Source organism: Eptatretus burgeri, chromosome 14 (assembly GCF_056783735.1).
Source record: "Eptatretus burgeri isolate ZD-2024b chromosome 14, Ebu_testis_v1, whole genome shotgun sequence".
NCBI classification, from domain to species: domain Eukaryota; kingdom Metazoa; phylum Chordata; class Myxini; order Myxiniformes; family Myxinidae; genus Eptatretus; species Eptatretus burgeri.
The window spans coordinates 34,783,904-34,799,257 of record NC_140974.1 but is presented as its reverse complement, the minus strand read 5'-3'; the positions used below and the strand labels follow the sequence as shown (position 1 = coordinate 34,799,257).

At 39.7% G+C, this 15,354-nt stretch overlaps 1 protein-coding gene across 3 annotated transcripts in view; it reads right to left on the bottom strand.

Annotated features, from left to right (window-relative positions):
* Positions 1 to 15,354, bottom strand: part of LOC147012952 (uncharacterized) — a 571,074-nt gene that overhangs the window by 255,036 nt on the left and 300,684 nt on the right. For all 3 annotated transcript variants that reach the window (XM_085854308.1, XM_085854309.1, XM_085854310.1), the window contains 2 exons: positions 6,607 to 6,660; positions 3,808 to 3,852 (listed from right to left, as the gene is read on the bottom strand). In XM_085854308.1, coding sequence (XP_085710434.1) covers positions 3,808 to 3,852; positions 6,607 to 6,660 — 99 coding nt within the window. The remainder of the gene's footprint in view (positions 1 to 3,807; positions 3,853 to 6,606; positions 6,661 to 15,354) is intronic.

Sequence of the window (15,354 nt, the reverse complement as noted above, 5' to 3'; positions counted from 1 at the left end):
TATTCATGATTTTGTCAATTTTACAGCAAGATTACAAGGGGAACAAATTCTCTTTGCTCTGTTTACCAGGATATTGATCAAAGCAATTTTGTATCTCAATTTGGTTTGGTCTTTCAGGATGTCCATCATCTTGTCGATGTAATCAATCTTATTCATGATTACCACTCTGGTGCCTTTATCCGGTTTACAGATGTGAATGGCAGCATTCCTCCTCAGTCCTTGTATTGCCAAGAGAACATCCCGTTGCATGTGAAAATTTGCAACGTCATTCGGGATTCCAGAGTATGCATGCGTGAGGTCCGATAATCTGGACCTCAGCGCCTGGTCTGCTTCGTTTGATACAGCCTGATGCACTGATAGTTGAGCATACAGGAGTTCAAACTTGGCAAAAATGTCTTCCCCTCTTGATATTCTGGTTGGGAATGCCAAAGTGAAAACCGTGCGCCAACACGAACATTTCCATGTCAGATGCATTATAGTCTGATTTAGGCCACATAAAAAAAAATTACTTGTTTAGCATGCCCGCCCGACCTGAGAAATGCCCCTGACCTAGATTTTTTCTTTCTTTCAAAAAACCCTTTAAAAAAAAGTGTAAAAACTGTCAAAACAACGTTTTCTTGCCTGAGAACAGTGTAGAATCATGTTTGCACTTTTAAACCAACCGACGAACATCCCAACGATGGCCCCTCTATCGGACAAAGGCATACCCACCAATGTGCCTGCGCATTAACATCGACTCCATTTGTTTTCCGGTTGCGAATGCATGCATGCTGTGTTCAATGACAGACGCAGTGAATGGAAGGTTTCAAAGTCGGACATGCTTTTGTATAGACTGACAATGGTATTTCTGATATGTTGTGTGGCCAAGGAAGGCAGCAGTGTGCCAGTTAAAGATTGGTTTGGTTGCACGCCGGCCGTGGATATCATGCTTTTGGAACTGTATTGTAAATTTTGCAATGGCATTTACGATGGCGATCCTATTGACGATGACATGCGATGTGCATTCTCATGTGTGAAGGTAGGGTCAAGCAAGTCCATCAAGGACTTGACAAAGGTCTCCTCGAGTTAATCTGTGACTGATGTGGTGAAAAACGTTGGCTCATTCATTATGTTTCTGATCCCTGCTGAAGTGCACCACCATGGGCATGGTGACACAGACTCTGATGACAATGGCAGTGCAAAGCCAAGTGTGTTCAGTGTGTTTATGGCCAACGCTAATGCACGTTCAAAGTCCAAATCATTGCCACCAGCATTCCCTGACCAGCACCATCACCAGAAATCCAAGTTGAAGAATGCTATTCTGAAGTGGTTGGAAACAAGTTGTGTTGGCTGGTCACCTGATACTGTGGTTTCCTTAGGACTGACATTTGTGAATACCATAGCCGATGCCATGTGGTATATTGACCAAAACCATGCCACCCTCTCAAGTCAAGGATACCCTGTACCTGATACCTTTCGTCATTTCTCTGGGTTCCGTCAACTTGAAAGGCAGAAGAAGTGCAATATTGATTCATCCTTCCTGCATCAAGAAGAGTTGAAAGCACATGGTTCTGCCCTATACAATCTGGCTGTTTCATCCTACCTCAAAAAGGATGCATGGAAACCTATTCAGACTTCCATTGTTTCACTTGCTGATAGCCTGATCTTCTGTACCTTCCTAACCTGCCTTCTGACCATGAATACCATAGATGTCTTCATCCTCCCAGGCACGCTGCCACTCCATTCACAAAATAAATAAATTTTAAAAACCTCCCTCCCTACCTGGAAAAATTGGAAGAGGTGGACGCTAAACAAGTAATTTTTCTTATGTAGCCTTATTGAAGACATGCTGGGATGAGTCTTTGATCAGGGAACCGAATCGTTTCACCTTCAACCAATCGATTGTACGATCGCATTTCTTCTGCACCGCGATCTCTGCACGTTGGTCAATCGCTGCAATGTATCTACAAAACCGGATAGTGTCACACAGTGACATGAAACCACGTTCTTCGTTCCAGGCATTGCGCCGGACGCGACGTAGCATGGACCGTGTGCGATTCATGAGTCCGATCTCATCCATAATAAACATCCGCTCCACTGTTGTGCTGTGCTTCATTTTAGATCTGATAACGCGCTTTGTGATAAAGCCTGGGACCACGTTGTGCCGCAGACAAGTCCGGAGAAAACTCTCGGATAACTTGCCTGTACGACACTTACCATTAAGCCGAACCAAGCTATTATCCTCTGTGCTCTGTTAACCAGGATATTGATCAAGGCAAATTTGTATCTGCCTCATAGAAACTTGCATATATAAGCACGCGCATTCATTTCCTCCTTCACTTGCTGCGATCTTACCCTGAAGAGTGCAGCACGAAAAGCTTCGGTCACTATTATGTCGTGTTTGTTTGTTTCTATATATATATATATATATATATTTAAACTCGTGACTTCAATGCATTGTAAAACTTAAATGGGTGAGTTTGCAATTTTGAACACAATCTTGTCCTCTGGCGAACTAAAATAATCGAGTTGAGAATAATTACAAATGACTTCAGTACGTGGACACTGGACATTCATGAGATAAAGTCACACCATGACATGAATGTGTTCTCACACATGACACCGAGTATCATTCAAATATCATTTTACTTACTGGCCACAGGATGACATGTTAAATGCTTGTGATATGCAAGTTGAGGATGCGTGAAATGAGGGGAGCTGAAATGTTCTACCGAAGACATACTCACAACATTCCAAGACATGACAGGGTTTTATTTCTTTTTCACAATGTAAGCAGATATGATGAGTAACAAAATGTTTTTCTTACTCATCATATATACGGGCTGGCAAGATAGCTTAGCGGTATGCACACTCATGTCTGAGCTGTCTCGCCTGGGTTTGAATACCGACCTGGCGAAAAACTGTCATCCTGATGTTTCGCAGGTCGGGAAAGGCATCAATGTGTCCACCATCCCTCGAATGGATGTTAAACTGCGTGTCTCATCTGCCAGCACTAGTTGGTGGAGGTTAAATATCCCATGGTGTCCTTCATGATGAGTGGGCGAGTTATCTTAGGCATCCTGAACAAATTAAAAATTCCAAGACTCTCAGCCGAGTGGCCTGCGTCAAAGTGATGACCCATCCAGGATTGTAACCCTTGCTTAAAAAAAAATTATTATGAGAGACATTTTAACCCATGTTGTATTTGGAAACGAGATTCATTCAAAGCATTTAACATGTGAACAGAAAACATGTATTCCATACGTGACGCGTTCTCATATTGTGGGGACGATGCGCCAATGAAGTGGAAAGAATAATGAACAGAGAACACATGAACGTAAAATGAGGAGCAGTCATTTTGTGGATGATGCAACTGAATTACTCCTCTCTGTGAAAATCGTGCCCCTCCATGTTGTGGGACAAGAGAGACAAATGTTTTTGTCTCTAGGAGCAGATTTATATGAAAAACAAGGTAAGCCTTTTGCTCTGACAAAGGGCGAATGCTCGAAATGCAGACCACACCTAGTTTCCCACGATGACAAATATAACCGATCAACTTGTCGCTGATAAAATACATTGTTCATTTGGTTCCTGAAGAACATCCAGATAAATATCTCGGCCTTATTATAACAGTTGCACCACTGTCGTCCGAACCCAAGAAATGAAAAACAGGTAATGATAAATTAATAAAGGAGTGGAGTTGGAATATCAAACAAGCGTGTACTCAGTCCGAGATAGAAAGTTCATTGTGAAGGAGACGTCAAGGATAATGTGGGGAAAGGAAAAGGAATAGTGGATATGGGACGAAACAGGATACAGAGAACTCACCACAGCTCCTTTCTGACCAGGTGATCCATCTGATCCAGGAGGACCCTGAAAGTTAGAGGTTAAAGTTAAACTGAGAAAGAATAAGATGATAAAAAATTTTAATCAAGCATTTATTATATGAGTAGAAATTCAAATTTCGAATCAAAGTGTTACTGCACCTGATCATAATTAAAACTTTAAATTCTTATTTCAACAAAAGGTGACATTAATAAACATCAATGTTGCAACTCCAGTGAATAGCCCACAAATTACTGTGCAAGCACGCAATGGTCATTTTAGGCATCACTTGGTTGGACTACGAAGCAACCAAATTGTGTTTACTACGACATCACTTGGGGGCCTTCGTGAGTCCCTGATTGCCCAATCAGGGACCAACAAAGCAAGACGAGGTAGCCTCCAATGAAAAATTGAGAAATTCACAAAGTGAACTTTGATGCTTCAAGTCACCTTTTGTCAAATAATCATGTGCAGGTGAACATTACATATGAATTGTAAAATTAAATTGCATAATTAAAACTATATTCATTAAAAGGCAAAATGAAACGAGATATCTATGATCACAAAGCGTTCGCTAAGGGAAAGTCTCCCCCAGCACTGCGAACCAATGATGGCCATATTATTTTTGGACCGCCATATGACCTTGACCTTCAACATTTCGGGATAGAGTGTAAATAACGAAAATGTGTCCCCATCTACAATTTATCCATAAAACTCAACATCATGAATATTGGAGGAAAGTTATTCAAGTTATGATGAAAAATGTGTTTTTTGTTAATTAGGTCACAATCCGAAAAAAGTAGATCAAGGACATGAAACAAATATCAGTTGCACAACTTCAGCACAGTTATGCCATAATGATCCAAGAACATCTTGGGAGGTCAAGCGGTCTCCGATTGACAAAATTGAGTCATAACAAAAAAAAAAGTTTCTTTTTTCAGAGCACCATTTGACCTTGACCATGAACCCAGAGAGCTATGATGTAAATTAAGCATAAAGGTGCCTTCCTCTAGGCTATCGAGAGAGAGGGCAATTTAATTCTGGTTGGCCAAACCTCAGTCAATTTATGGTAAAATATGTTAAATTGGCTATAATTGGGTCATGACCTTAAAATTAGGTGAACCCCATGCATCTTTTAATCCCATTATTGATGCAAAAATTCCTTCCGGAAGTACCAGACAGCTCCGAGATACAACTTTCCAGGCATTGGCAGAAAAAAAAAACAAGGAAGAAAAAAAAAACCTAAATGGTGGTTTAGTACTCTAAGTGGTGGAAGAAACTCGGGGGTACCATTAAAAATTGGGGGTGTTAATTGTAGAAACAAACTCTGCTACAGCGATAAGCTTCCCCACCCTATAGAGGGAGGCTTAACTACTCCATCCCCACTTAACTTGCAAGTTCCATGACATTAAGTATAACAACACCCATTGACGTAAAGGATGTTAAAACAGCTGCAGTGTGGGTGGGTACACAGTGATTTTATGGTGATGGTTACATTCTGTTGGATAATGTAATTTTGGCCACAGTTTATGATACGTTGTTATATTTTCTCTTTTTTTTCCAAGTCATTGAAATAATTCAGGGTGTTGTGGGTAATGGGAGCATGCTGGTGTAATTTAATTACTTTTCTGGTGTGCTTTGGAGATGTGATGCATTTGGGATAAACCGTGCCCTATTGGGATTCAATGGTGTATGTTGTGCTTTCAGGCCATGTTTTATTCTCTAATGCTATGTGTTTTGCATATATGATGTGCTATGATGGTTTTGTGTATTTTTTGTAGAATTGTGAATGTAGAATTGTGTATTTTTATTGATAAAATACATTTATGTTTTAAAAAAAAAAATTGTATGCAGACGATGGCTGCTGTTAGCATCATTGCTGGAGTGCGGCTGTACGGCTGATGCAGTGCCCCATATTCCCAGTAAACTGGTACTCTGCTGACCTCAGAAGGATGACAGGCTGAGTAAAACATATTTATGGCATATCACGATTAATAAAATGCATTTTTCACGTTCTTTCAAATGAAATTGAAGGATTTCCAGCCAAAGTTAAAAACGAGCCCGATGGTTCGACTTGTTACCTGGAGGAGAGTCGGTGTGTTTTACCACTTGATAAATGTGTTATTCAAAAAGAAACGTATGAGAATCAACAACCAAAGTCATTTCTGTATAAAGAAACTGTGCACATGAGAATTTTGACTTCAGTAATACTTTTGATCCATTTACATTTGGAATAACCACAAAGTTCTCTTTATTGATTTGTATATTACTTCTGCCATAAACACAAAGGCGTTTGTTATATAATGTGAGTGCAGGAAGGCATCGAAATTACATGTTGGAATAAATGCCTCACTATTGCTGGGTTTTCGTGAAAATCAAATTTCAAATCCCAATATCTATCTACATGCCGAGCTGAATTTAAGGTTGTCATTTTGAACCGAGATTCAAATACAAACTACAATTCATCCACCTCTTGAGCTATAACGAAAGTAAAGTGAACACAATCGGCCTACTTCCATCGGTGCAATGTGGCAAAAATTCCAGAAACCAGCATTTGAGTAGAAATTCAAATTTCATATTTTAAATGTTGAGTGTGCCATGAATAAAAATGCAAAAAAGTAAGCAATCTCTTCTTCAGTAAACACCTCCAGTATGATTAGTGGAATACATGCTTGTGCCAATATTTGCATGATAATTGTGTCATTGGAAAAAAGATATCTTGGAACAACTATGTGGCAGCTTTAATCAGATGTTCACACTCATGCAAACCAGAGTGGAGCGTTATATAATAATCACACTCACATGTACACCCGGTGGACCTGGAATACCTCGAGATCCAATTAAACCTCTAACTCCCTGGATAAAGAAAGAAATGAGCCATGAGAACAGTGTTAAAAGACTTTCACCATTGGTAGCTTTGTTGTGTTCATCAACAAATATATATATGTATATATACTGTATACATACACACACACACACACACACACACACACACACACACACACACACACACACACACACACACACACACACACACACACACACACACACGTATCCGTCCCCAGTGAAGTGAAAAGTTTAAGTTAATGTATCAATTTAAATTATTTCATGGAATTAAAAAGGTTAAATGTGTTGCACTCTTGGTTTCACTCAGAGCCAAAGCTCTGAGCGACTTGGTCCGCCCACCATGAAATGGTGGTGCAACATCGAGCAACAGAGGTTGTATTTGTCCAAGAAAAGGAAAAAATATCCTGATGGCAAAATACAATTTGGCATGAACATTATTCATACCTGTTCTCCAGTCATTTAAAAAATGAATGTGAGCTTTTCAAATGCAGTGTGGGACGCGGCCGCCATAAACGGGAGACAGATAAACACATGGACAGACACCACGGTTCGCAATATGTAATCGATGACTTTCATTCCATGGAACTTCAACACAGAAAGAGACTATTCAGCCCATCAAGCCTGCACAATGATTCCCAACATATGACATTTTACTGAATAGAGTGAAGGCTCGTCGAAAAGCTAGAACACTAATCAGGATGCAACAGGACAAAAGGAAGAGTGGAGAGGGAGGACACCAACAGCAGAGTTGAAGGACAAAATAGAGGGAGACTTGGACAAATAATTGGTGTGGGAAGTGGACAGAATGGAAACCGAAGGAAGTTCTCCCCTCTGCTCACCCCTCTCCCACTTAGTCTTAGTGTCTTAGTGTCTCTCTCTCTCTCTCTCTCTCTCTCTCTCTCTCTCTCTCTCTCTCTCTCTCTCTCTCTCTCTCTCTCTCTCTCTCTCTCTCTCTCTCTCTCTCTCTCTCTCTCTCTCTCTCTCTCTCTCTCTCTCTCTCTCTCTCTCTCTCTCTCTCTCTCTCTCTCTCTCTCTCTCTCTCTCTCTCTCTCTCTCTCTCTCTCTCTCTCTCTCTCTCTCTCTCTCTCTCTCTCTCTCTCTCTCTCTCTCTCTCTCTCTCTCTCTCTCTCTCTCTCTGCATATATATATCTGTGCTCTATCCTTTTTAAATGTTGAGCATCAAGCAAAGAAACAATATGCACCATTTTAAAAGTCTTTGATATAATGAATGACATGGCCAGGGTTTGAAACACTAACCTCTTTTACTCAGATCGTCGGACGATCTAAAGGCTCGGTCACACCTTGACGTTTTAGCCAGCGATGGCAACGTATTAAAATGTATCTAAAACGCTGGCTTACGTTGAACTTTTGATTTTTTTTTTTTTAAAGATTCGGACGTATTCATAGCGACTTGGTCTTATGTATAACGCATTGGTAACGGACACAGAACGTTTCGTTGTGTTATAGATAACTTATACCAACGAATGCTGAACCTGTTGTCGGCCTACACAACCGATGTCCAACGATAGTCTAACTTAGGCATAGCGCGTTGCACGCATCGCCGACGATGTCGTGACGTAGCCTATTAAAAGGCTGATGCACAACGATTCGAATCATAACTGCCGTAGAAATGGAAGTGACAACATCGCGGTCACACCTTGGCGATCTTGCCAGCATATGCCGACCTAAGAAAAATGTGTCTAAAACGTTGGGGCACGTCAAATACGGTATGAGTAAGTTTGGTATACGTGAGTAGAACGCTAAAGTACGCTATCATACGTCGTAGTAAGTAGAGTACGTCAAGAAATTTTAAACATGTTCAAAATTTTTGGACGTACTCGGCGTATGACACACATTCCGCATGCGATGGGGATAAGTTTTACACACGATATGTGGACGCTTACACACGTCCACAAACGCTACTTATAAGCTACTCATAAGCTACTTATAAGGGTTTGCTATTCATAGGCTGCCACTCAACGATTTAAATGGCTGCATTTCCACTATTGAAAGTAGACGCTTGCGCTCAACAATTGGATTTTTTTTACACTCAACGAGTTTTAAACGGTACCACTCAGCTATTTTCATTGTTTACAATGAACGATTTAAATTGCTGTCACTCGCCTTTGTTTTTTGACGCTGGCGCTCGGAAATTTTAATCGTTTCTATTGAACGTGCTAAATCGCTCAAACCCCACTATTGAAAGTAGACGCTTGCGCTCAACAATTGGATTTTTTTACACTCAACGACTTTTAAACGGTACCACTCAGCTATTTTCATTGTTTACAATGAACGATTTAAATTGCTGTCACTCGCCTTTGTTTTTTGACGCTGGGGTTTTGAAATTTGAAGCGTTTCTTCTGAACGTGTTAAAACGCTCAAACTCGACTATTTTAAATAGACGCTGCCGATGGACAATTGGAATCATAGCCAAGCTAGACATCGAAGTGTGAACATCCTCGTCATGCCGAAGAAAAGTTTGAAGAATGCTGCAAATAAGTGTCCTGGCCGTGGCCGTGGACGCTGACGCAAGGACGATTCATTATACTGACGTCTTTCAGCCTATGAGTAACTTAAAAGTAACGTCTGTCGATGTGTGGCAACGATCGCGTAATGTGCCAACAACACGTTAATCATAGGTTAGAAATAAGTTTCGGGTACGCTAAACATTACCTCGGCGTGTCTCAACTTATGATTAACTTACAAGTAGCATGTGTTGACATCTGTCAACGATCGCAGACCGTGCATACAACTTGTGGCCAGCGTAGCGGAACGTGTGAGTCATACGCCGGCATACGTCGTGAAATTTCAAGCATGAAAAAATTTGAGAACAACCAAAAAGTACAACGTTTAAAGCCAACGTACAACGACGTATGGCAGTGTTTTTCAGCGTGCTCTCAATGTTATCAAAACTTACCCATAACGTATTCAACGTGTCCCAGCGTTTTAGAAAAAAAATTCAAAAATCGGCATACGTTGGCTAAAACGTCAAGGTGTGACCGGGCCTTTACTCTAAGGAATGATGTCATCGAGTCCACCAAGTATTAAATTTAAGTTTACTGTGGACCCCTTTGAAGATCATTATTAAAAGTTATTTTAGATCACAATGCAAAGTGGAGGTTTTTCTTTCATTAAATGATTGCTTTGCACTGCAACCTTTGTTTAAAGACATTCAGCACAGGCTACTGTTATTAATAATGCTGACATGGTTTGTTCAACTTTGTCTCTGAACGAACTGTTAAACAAACTGATTCCATGTTGTAGCTATACATTTAAAATGTATCTCTTTTTGTCATGCTCTACTTCGGGGTAAATGTTGAGCTTTGCCTGTATGCGGAGTTTTGCAAATGCAGCGTGGAAAGCAGAAACGGGAAACAGACGAGCACATGGACAGACACCACTGCGTGTGTGTGTGTGTGTGTGTGTGTGTGTGTGTGTGTGTGTGTGTGTGTGTGTGTGTGTGTGTGTGTGTGTGTGTGTGTGTGTGTGTGTGTGTGTGTGTGTGTGTGTGTGTTCTTAGTAATCCGAAATGAAATTGCTCCTTAGTCATTCTTGAAACAAGTTTCCAACAGGTCTGTTTAATAAGACAGAGTACACGATAGGATCTCCGACCTTTTGGCTCTCTGGAGAATTTTGCTTTAGGAAGACTTAAGATGGTCCATTCTAGGTCACTTCTGAGGATTTAAATGAAGCAATCTTTGTCAGTTGTTTCTTGTTCCCACCAGAGTTCACTGAGCTCTGCTGTGTGCTCCCACAATGCCCCCTCCCGCCAATCCCTCTCCCCGTCCCCCATCCTTTGGGAATGTAGGACTTGGCATGTGCACTTGCATATTTATAACTTTTTTCGATTTTGAAAATCTATTTATGCATTCTTTGTATAATTCACGTAATCACCACTTTTGAGACTGAAGGCCAATCATCAAAAGCTTAATAAACACACGTGGGTGGGTATCTTGGGTATCCCGGTGCACTTCATCATGTGTTTGCGTCATCCGCCGTGTTTGACATGGAAGGGGGGGGGGGGAAGAACTGTCAACACATTTTTGGCATTTTAAAATTTGTCAGGATTTCGAATCTTAAACTTCATATTGAAGATGGTGGTAGTACGAACTGTCATAAAGTGTTCTGGCTGTCTTTTTTAGTTGTTACTGAAAGAATAAAATGCATTGGCATTCCTTTTGAGGATTTATTCATTTATTTTCCAAGTTTGGTCTCAGGCAATGGTGTAAGTGTGATAATTGGATGCAATAATTACTGCTTTTTATCTAATAAAAATAATAATAAAAAACAAAGAGGGGATAACGTATCAATTTCACAAGATTGGGGAATAATGTATCAATTAAACAAGTTTGGGGGATCATGTGGCAATTAAACAAGATTGGGGGATAATGTATCAATTTCCCAAATTTGGGGGATAATATATCGATTTAACAAGTTTTGGGATAATGTATCAATTTCACAGGTTTGGGGGATAATGTATCAATTTAACAAGTTTGGGGGATAATCTATCAATTTAACAGGATTGGGGGGATAATGTATCAATTACACAAGTTTGGGGGATAATGTATCAATTTCACAAGATTGGGGGATAATGTATCAATTACACAAGTTTGGGGGATAATGTATCAATTACACAAGTTTGGGGGATAATGTATCAATTTAACAAGTTTGTTGGATAATGTATCAATTTGCACAAGTTTGGGGGATAAAGTATCAATTTAACAAGTTTTGGGATCATGTATCAATTTCACAGGTTTGGGGGATAATGTATCAATTTAACAAGTTTGGGGGATTATGTATCAATTTCACAAGATTGGGGGATAATGTATCAATTACACAAGTTTGGGGGATAAAATTTAACAAGTTTAGGGGATAATATATATATATATATATATATATATATATATATATATATATATATATATATATATATATATATATATATATATATATATATATATATATCAATTTAACAAGTTTGGGGGATAATGTATCAATTACACAAGTTTGGAGGATAATGTATCAATTACACAAGTTCAGGGGATAATATATCACTTTCACAAGTTTGGGGGATAATGTATCAATTTCCCAAGTTTGTGGGATAATGTATCAATTTCACAGGTTTGGGGGATAATGTATCAATTTCACAAGTTTGGGGGATAATACATCAATTTAACAAGTTTGTAGGATAATGTATCAATTCAACAAGTTTGGGGGATAATGTATCAATTTCCCAAGTTTGTGGGATAATGTATCAATTTCACAGGTTTTGGGGATAATGTATCAATTTCACAAGTTTGGGGGATAATATATCAATTTAACAAGTTTGTGGGATAATGTATCAATTCAACAAGTTTGGGGGATAATGTATCAATTTCACAGGTTTGGGAGATAATGTATCAATTTCACATGTTTAGTGGATAATGTATCAATTTCCCAAGTTTGTGGAATAATGTATCAATTTCACAAGTTTGGGGGATAATGTATCAATTTCACATGTTTGGTGGATAATGTATCAATTTCCCAAGTTTGTGGAATAATGTATCAATTTAACAAGTTTCAGGATAATGTATCAATTACACAAGTTTAGGGGATAATGTATCAATTACACATGTTTGGGGGATAATGTATCAATTTAACAAGTTTGGCGGATAATCTATCAATTTCACTAGTTTGGGGGATAATGTATCAATTTAACAAGTTTGTGAGATAATGTATCAATTCAACAAGTTTGGGGGATAATGTATCAATTTCACAAGTTTCGGGATAATGTATCAATTTCACAAGTTTTGGGATAATGTATCAATTACACAAGTTCAGGGGATAATGTATCAATTTCACAAGTTTCGGGATAATGTATCAATTTCACAAGTTTGGGGGATAATGTATCAATTTCACAAGTTTTGGGGATATTGAATAAACTTATCAACTTTGGGGACAATGTATGATTCATATTACATGCTCTCTGAAATGAATAGTTACAACCTGTGCCTCGCTGAGTTAAAGGATGACATGAGTAAACCTCAGGGGATCTGACGTGCCAATGAGTTGTGATTATGTAATTGCTACTTGATTGGCTGATATCAATTGAACCTGAACCCGAGTGTGCACCATTGAAATTGAACCCGAGTGTGCACCATTTATCACTGGGCATGTGGATGTTCTTAATTTCATAAAGCAGAAAATAATTTTTCGTAATGGCATTGACTCCGAGTTTTTCTGGACACACCTAGATACAGGAGAGGTTTTGTGTACATGTCTGCAGGTGAGAGTCGGGTTTATCTGTACACATACGCATGTTGAAATAGAGTTTATCTGTCCATATCCGATAGCATAAGTGGAGTTTATCGGTATAGCTCTGAGGTCAGAAGTAAAGTCAACATTCATCTTCTCACTCATTCCTCCTAAAAGTGTCCCTCTACCCTACTATTGATTTGTTATGTTTTCCACAGTGTTTTATAGCTTTCTTCTGTTTTGCATTTTAGCTCTGCCACTTTGTATAATAAACATATATATCAAGAACCAATCACGTCTCTCACCCATAATTGGAGTAAATAACTAAACAACTCTCACCAAATCAAATACCCCAGGTGGCTAGGATTTTCAAATAAATTAACTCCACACTCTTCTAGCCTAAGAAAGCTGCATAAAGCAACAAAGAAATAGTGACACAGTCAGCCCTTTTCTGTTTCAACTCCTACCCGAGTTAGTCTTCAGCTGGAGAGATTAACAAGTAACAGGTACATGAGAATTCCAATGCTACATGCCCCGCTCAGCCGCCGGACCTGTTACATTACATGTTGGCGAGTCTTCGGAGACAGCACAAACAGAAACGACAGGTGAGAGACATGACTGGGTCTTGTTGCTATTAGCATTGCACATGGTACATCCTTGGGAGCCTCAGTGGTGCACATTTCTGTCTACGCTGTTGCTGAAGATTTGCCAACATGTGAGGAAACTGGTCTGACAGCTAAGGGGGGGGGGAGGGGGGCATGCAACATTTGGATTCCTATGTACAATGCCTATAGAAAGTGTATACCCTCTTTAAAATTTTTCACCTTTTGTTGCCTTATAACCTGGAAATACCTTGCCATTAAATCAGACTTTTCCCACCTATATTTGCACATCGTAACCCACAGCTTCCAAGTGAAAAATAAGTTCCACAAATTTCATAAAATTAATTAAAAATAAAAAACTTGAATATCTTGGTTAGATAAGTGTCCACCCCCATGAGTTAATACTTGGTGGAAGCACCTTTAACAGCAATTAGAGCTGTGATTCTGTTAGGAAAGGTCTCTCCCAACTTTGAACAACTTGGATGGGAAATATTTACTCATTCTTCTGCACAAAACTGTTCAAGCTCAGTAAAGTCACATGGGGAGCGTTGATGGACAGCAATCTTCAAGTCATGCCACACATTTTTGATTGGATTTAGGTTGGGGCTCTCATTGGGCCACTCAATGACATTTATCTTTTTGTTCCTGAGCCACTCAAACGTAGCTATGGCTGTGTGCTTGGGGTCGTTGCCGTGCTGAAAGGTGAACTTCCGTCCCAATTTCAGCTTTCTTGCAGAGGGCAGCAGGTTGTCCTCCAGGATTTTTCTGTATTTTGCTCCATTCATTTTCCTTCTGTCCTGACAAGTGCCCCAGTCCCTGCTGATGAGAAGCATCCCCATAACATGATGCTGCTACCACCATGCTCCACAGTAGGGATGGTGTTCTTGGGGTGGTGTGCTGTGTTGGGTTTGTACCAAATGTAACATTTTGCATTTCGGCCAAAAAGTTCCATCTTGGTTTTGTCAGACCACAAAATCTTTTGCCACATGGCTTCAGAATCTCCAAAGTGGTTTTTTGTATACCTGCAATGGGACTGAAGGTGGGCTTTTTTCAGTAATAGCTTCCTTCTTGCCACTCTAATACAGGCCAGACTTGTGGAGTGCTTGGGATATTGTTGTCACATGCATACAGTGACCAGTCTTTGACATAAAGGCATCGAGCTCTTTCAAAGTTGCCATTGGCCTCTTGGTGGCCCCTCTGATCAGTCTCCTCCTTTCTTGGTCATCTAGTTTGGAGGGACGGCATGATCTAGAAAGGCTCTTGGTGGTACCATACACCTTCCACTTATTAATGATTCCCTTGACTGTGCTCCAAGGAATATTCAAGGCCTTTGAGGTTTTTTTTTTATACCCAACCCTGATCTGTGCCTTTCCACAACTTTATACTGGAGGTCTTTTGAAAGCTCCTTGGTGCTCATGGTTGAGTCTTTCCTTGAAATGCACTACCCAGCAGATGAAACCTACAGGAACAGCTGATTTTATTCTGAAATAATCAGAATCACGACAACTTAACACAGGTGAAGGCCAGTTAACTTGGTATGTGATTTTGAAGGTGATTGGTTGTACCTGAGCTAATTTACAATTGCTATTATAAAGGGGATGGGCACTTATCCAACCAGGATATTCTCGTTTTGTTATTTTTAATTAATATTTTGAAATTTGTGGAGTTTGTTTTCACTTGTAAGTTGTGGGTTACAATGTGTAAATAAAGGTGGAAAAGTCTGATTTAATGTATTTAATTCCAGACTATAAGGCAACAAAAGATGAGACTTTTGAATGGGGGTGTAGACTTTCTCAAGGCACTGTGTGTGCCATTTGTGATTGTCTGCAGCTCGAGAAGAACTCGGGTAGGGGTTGAAACAGAAAAG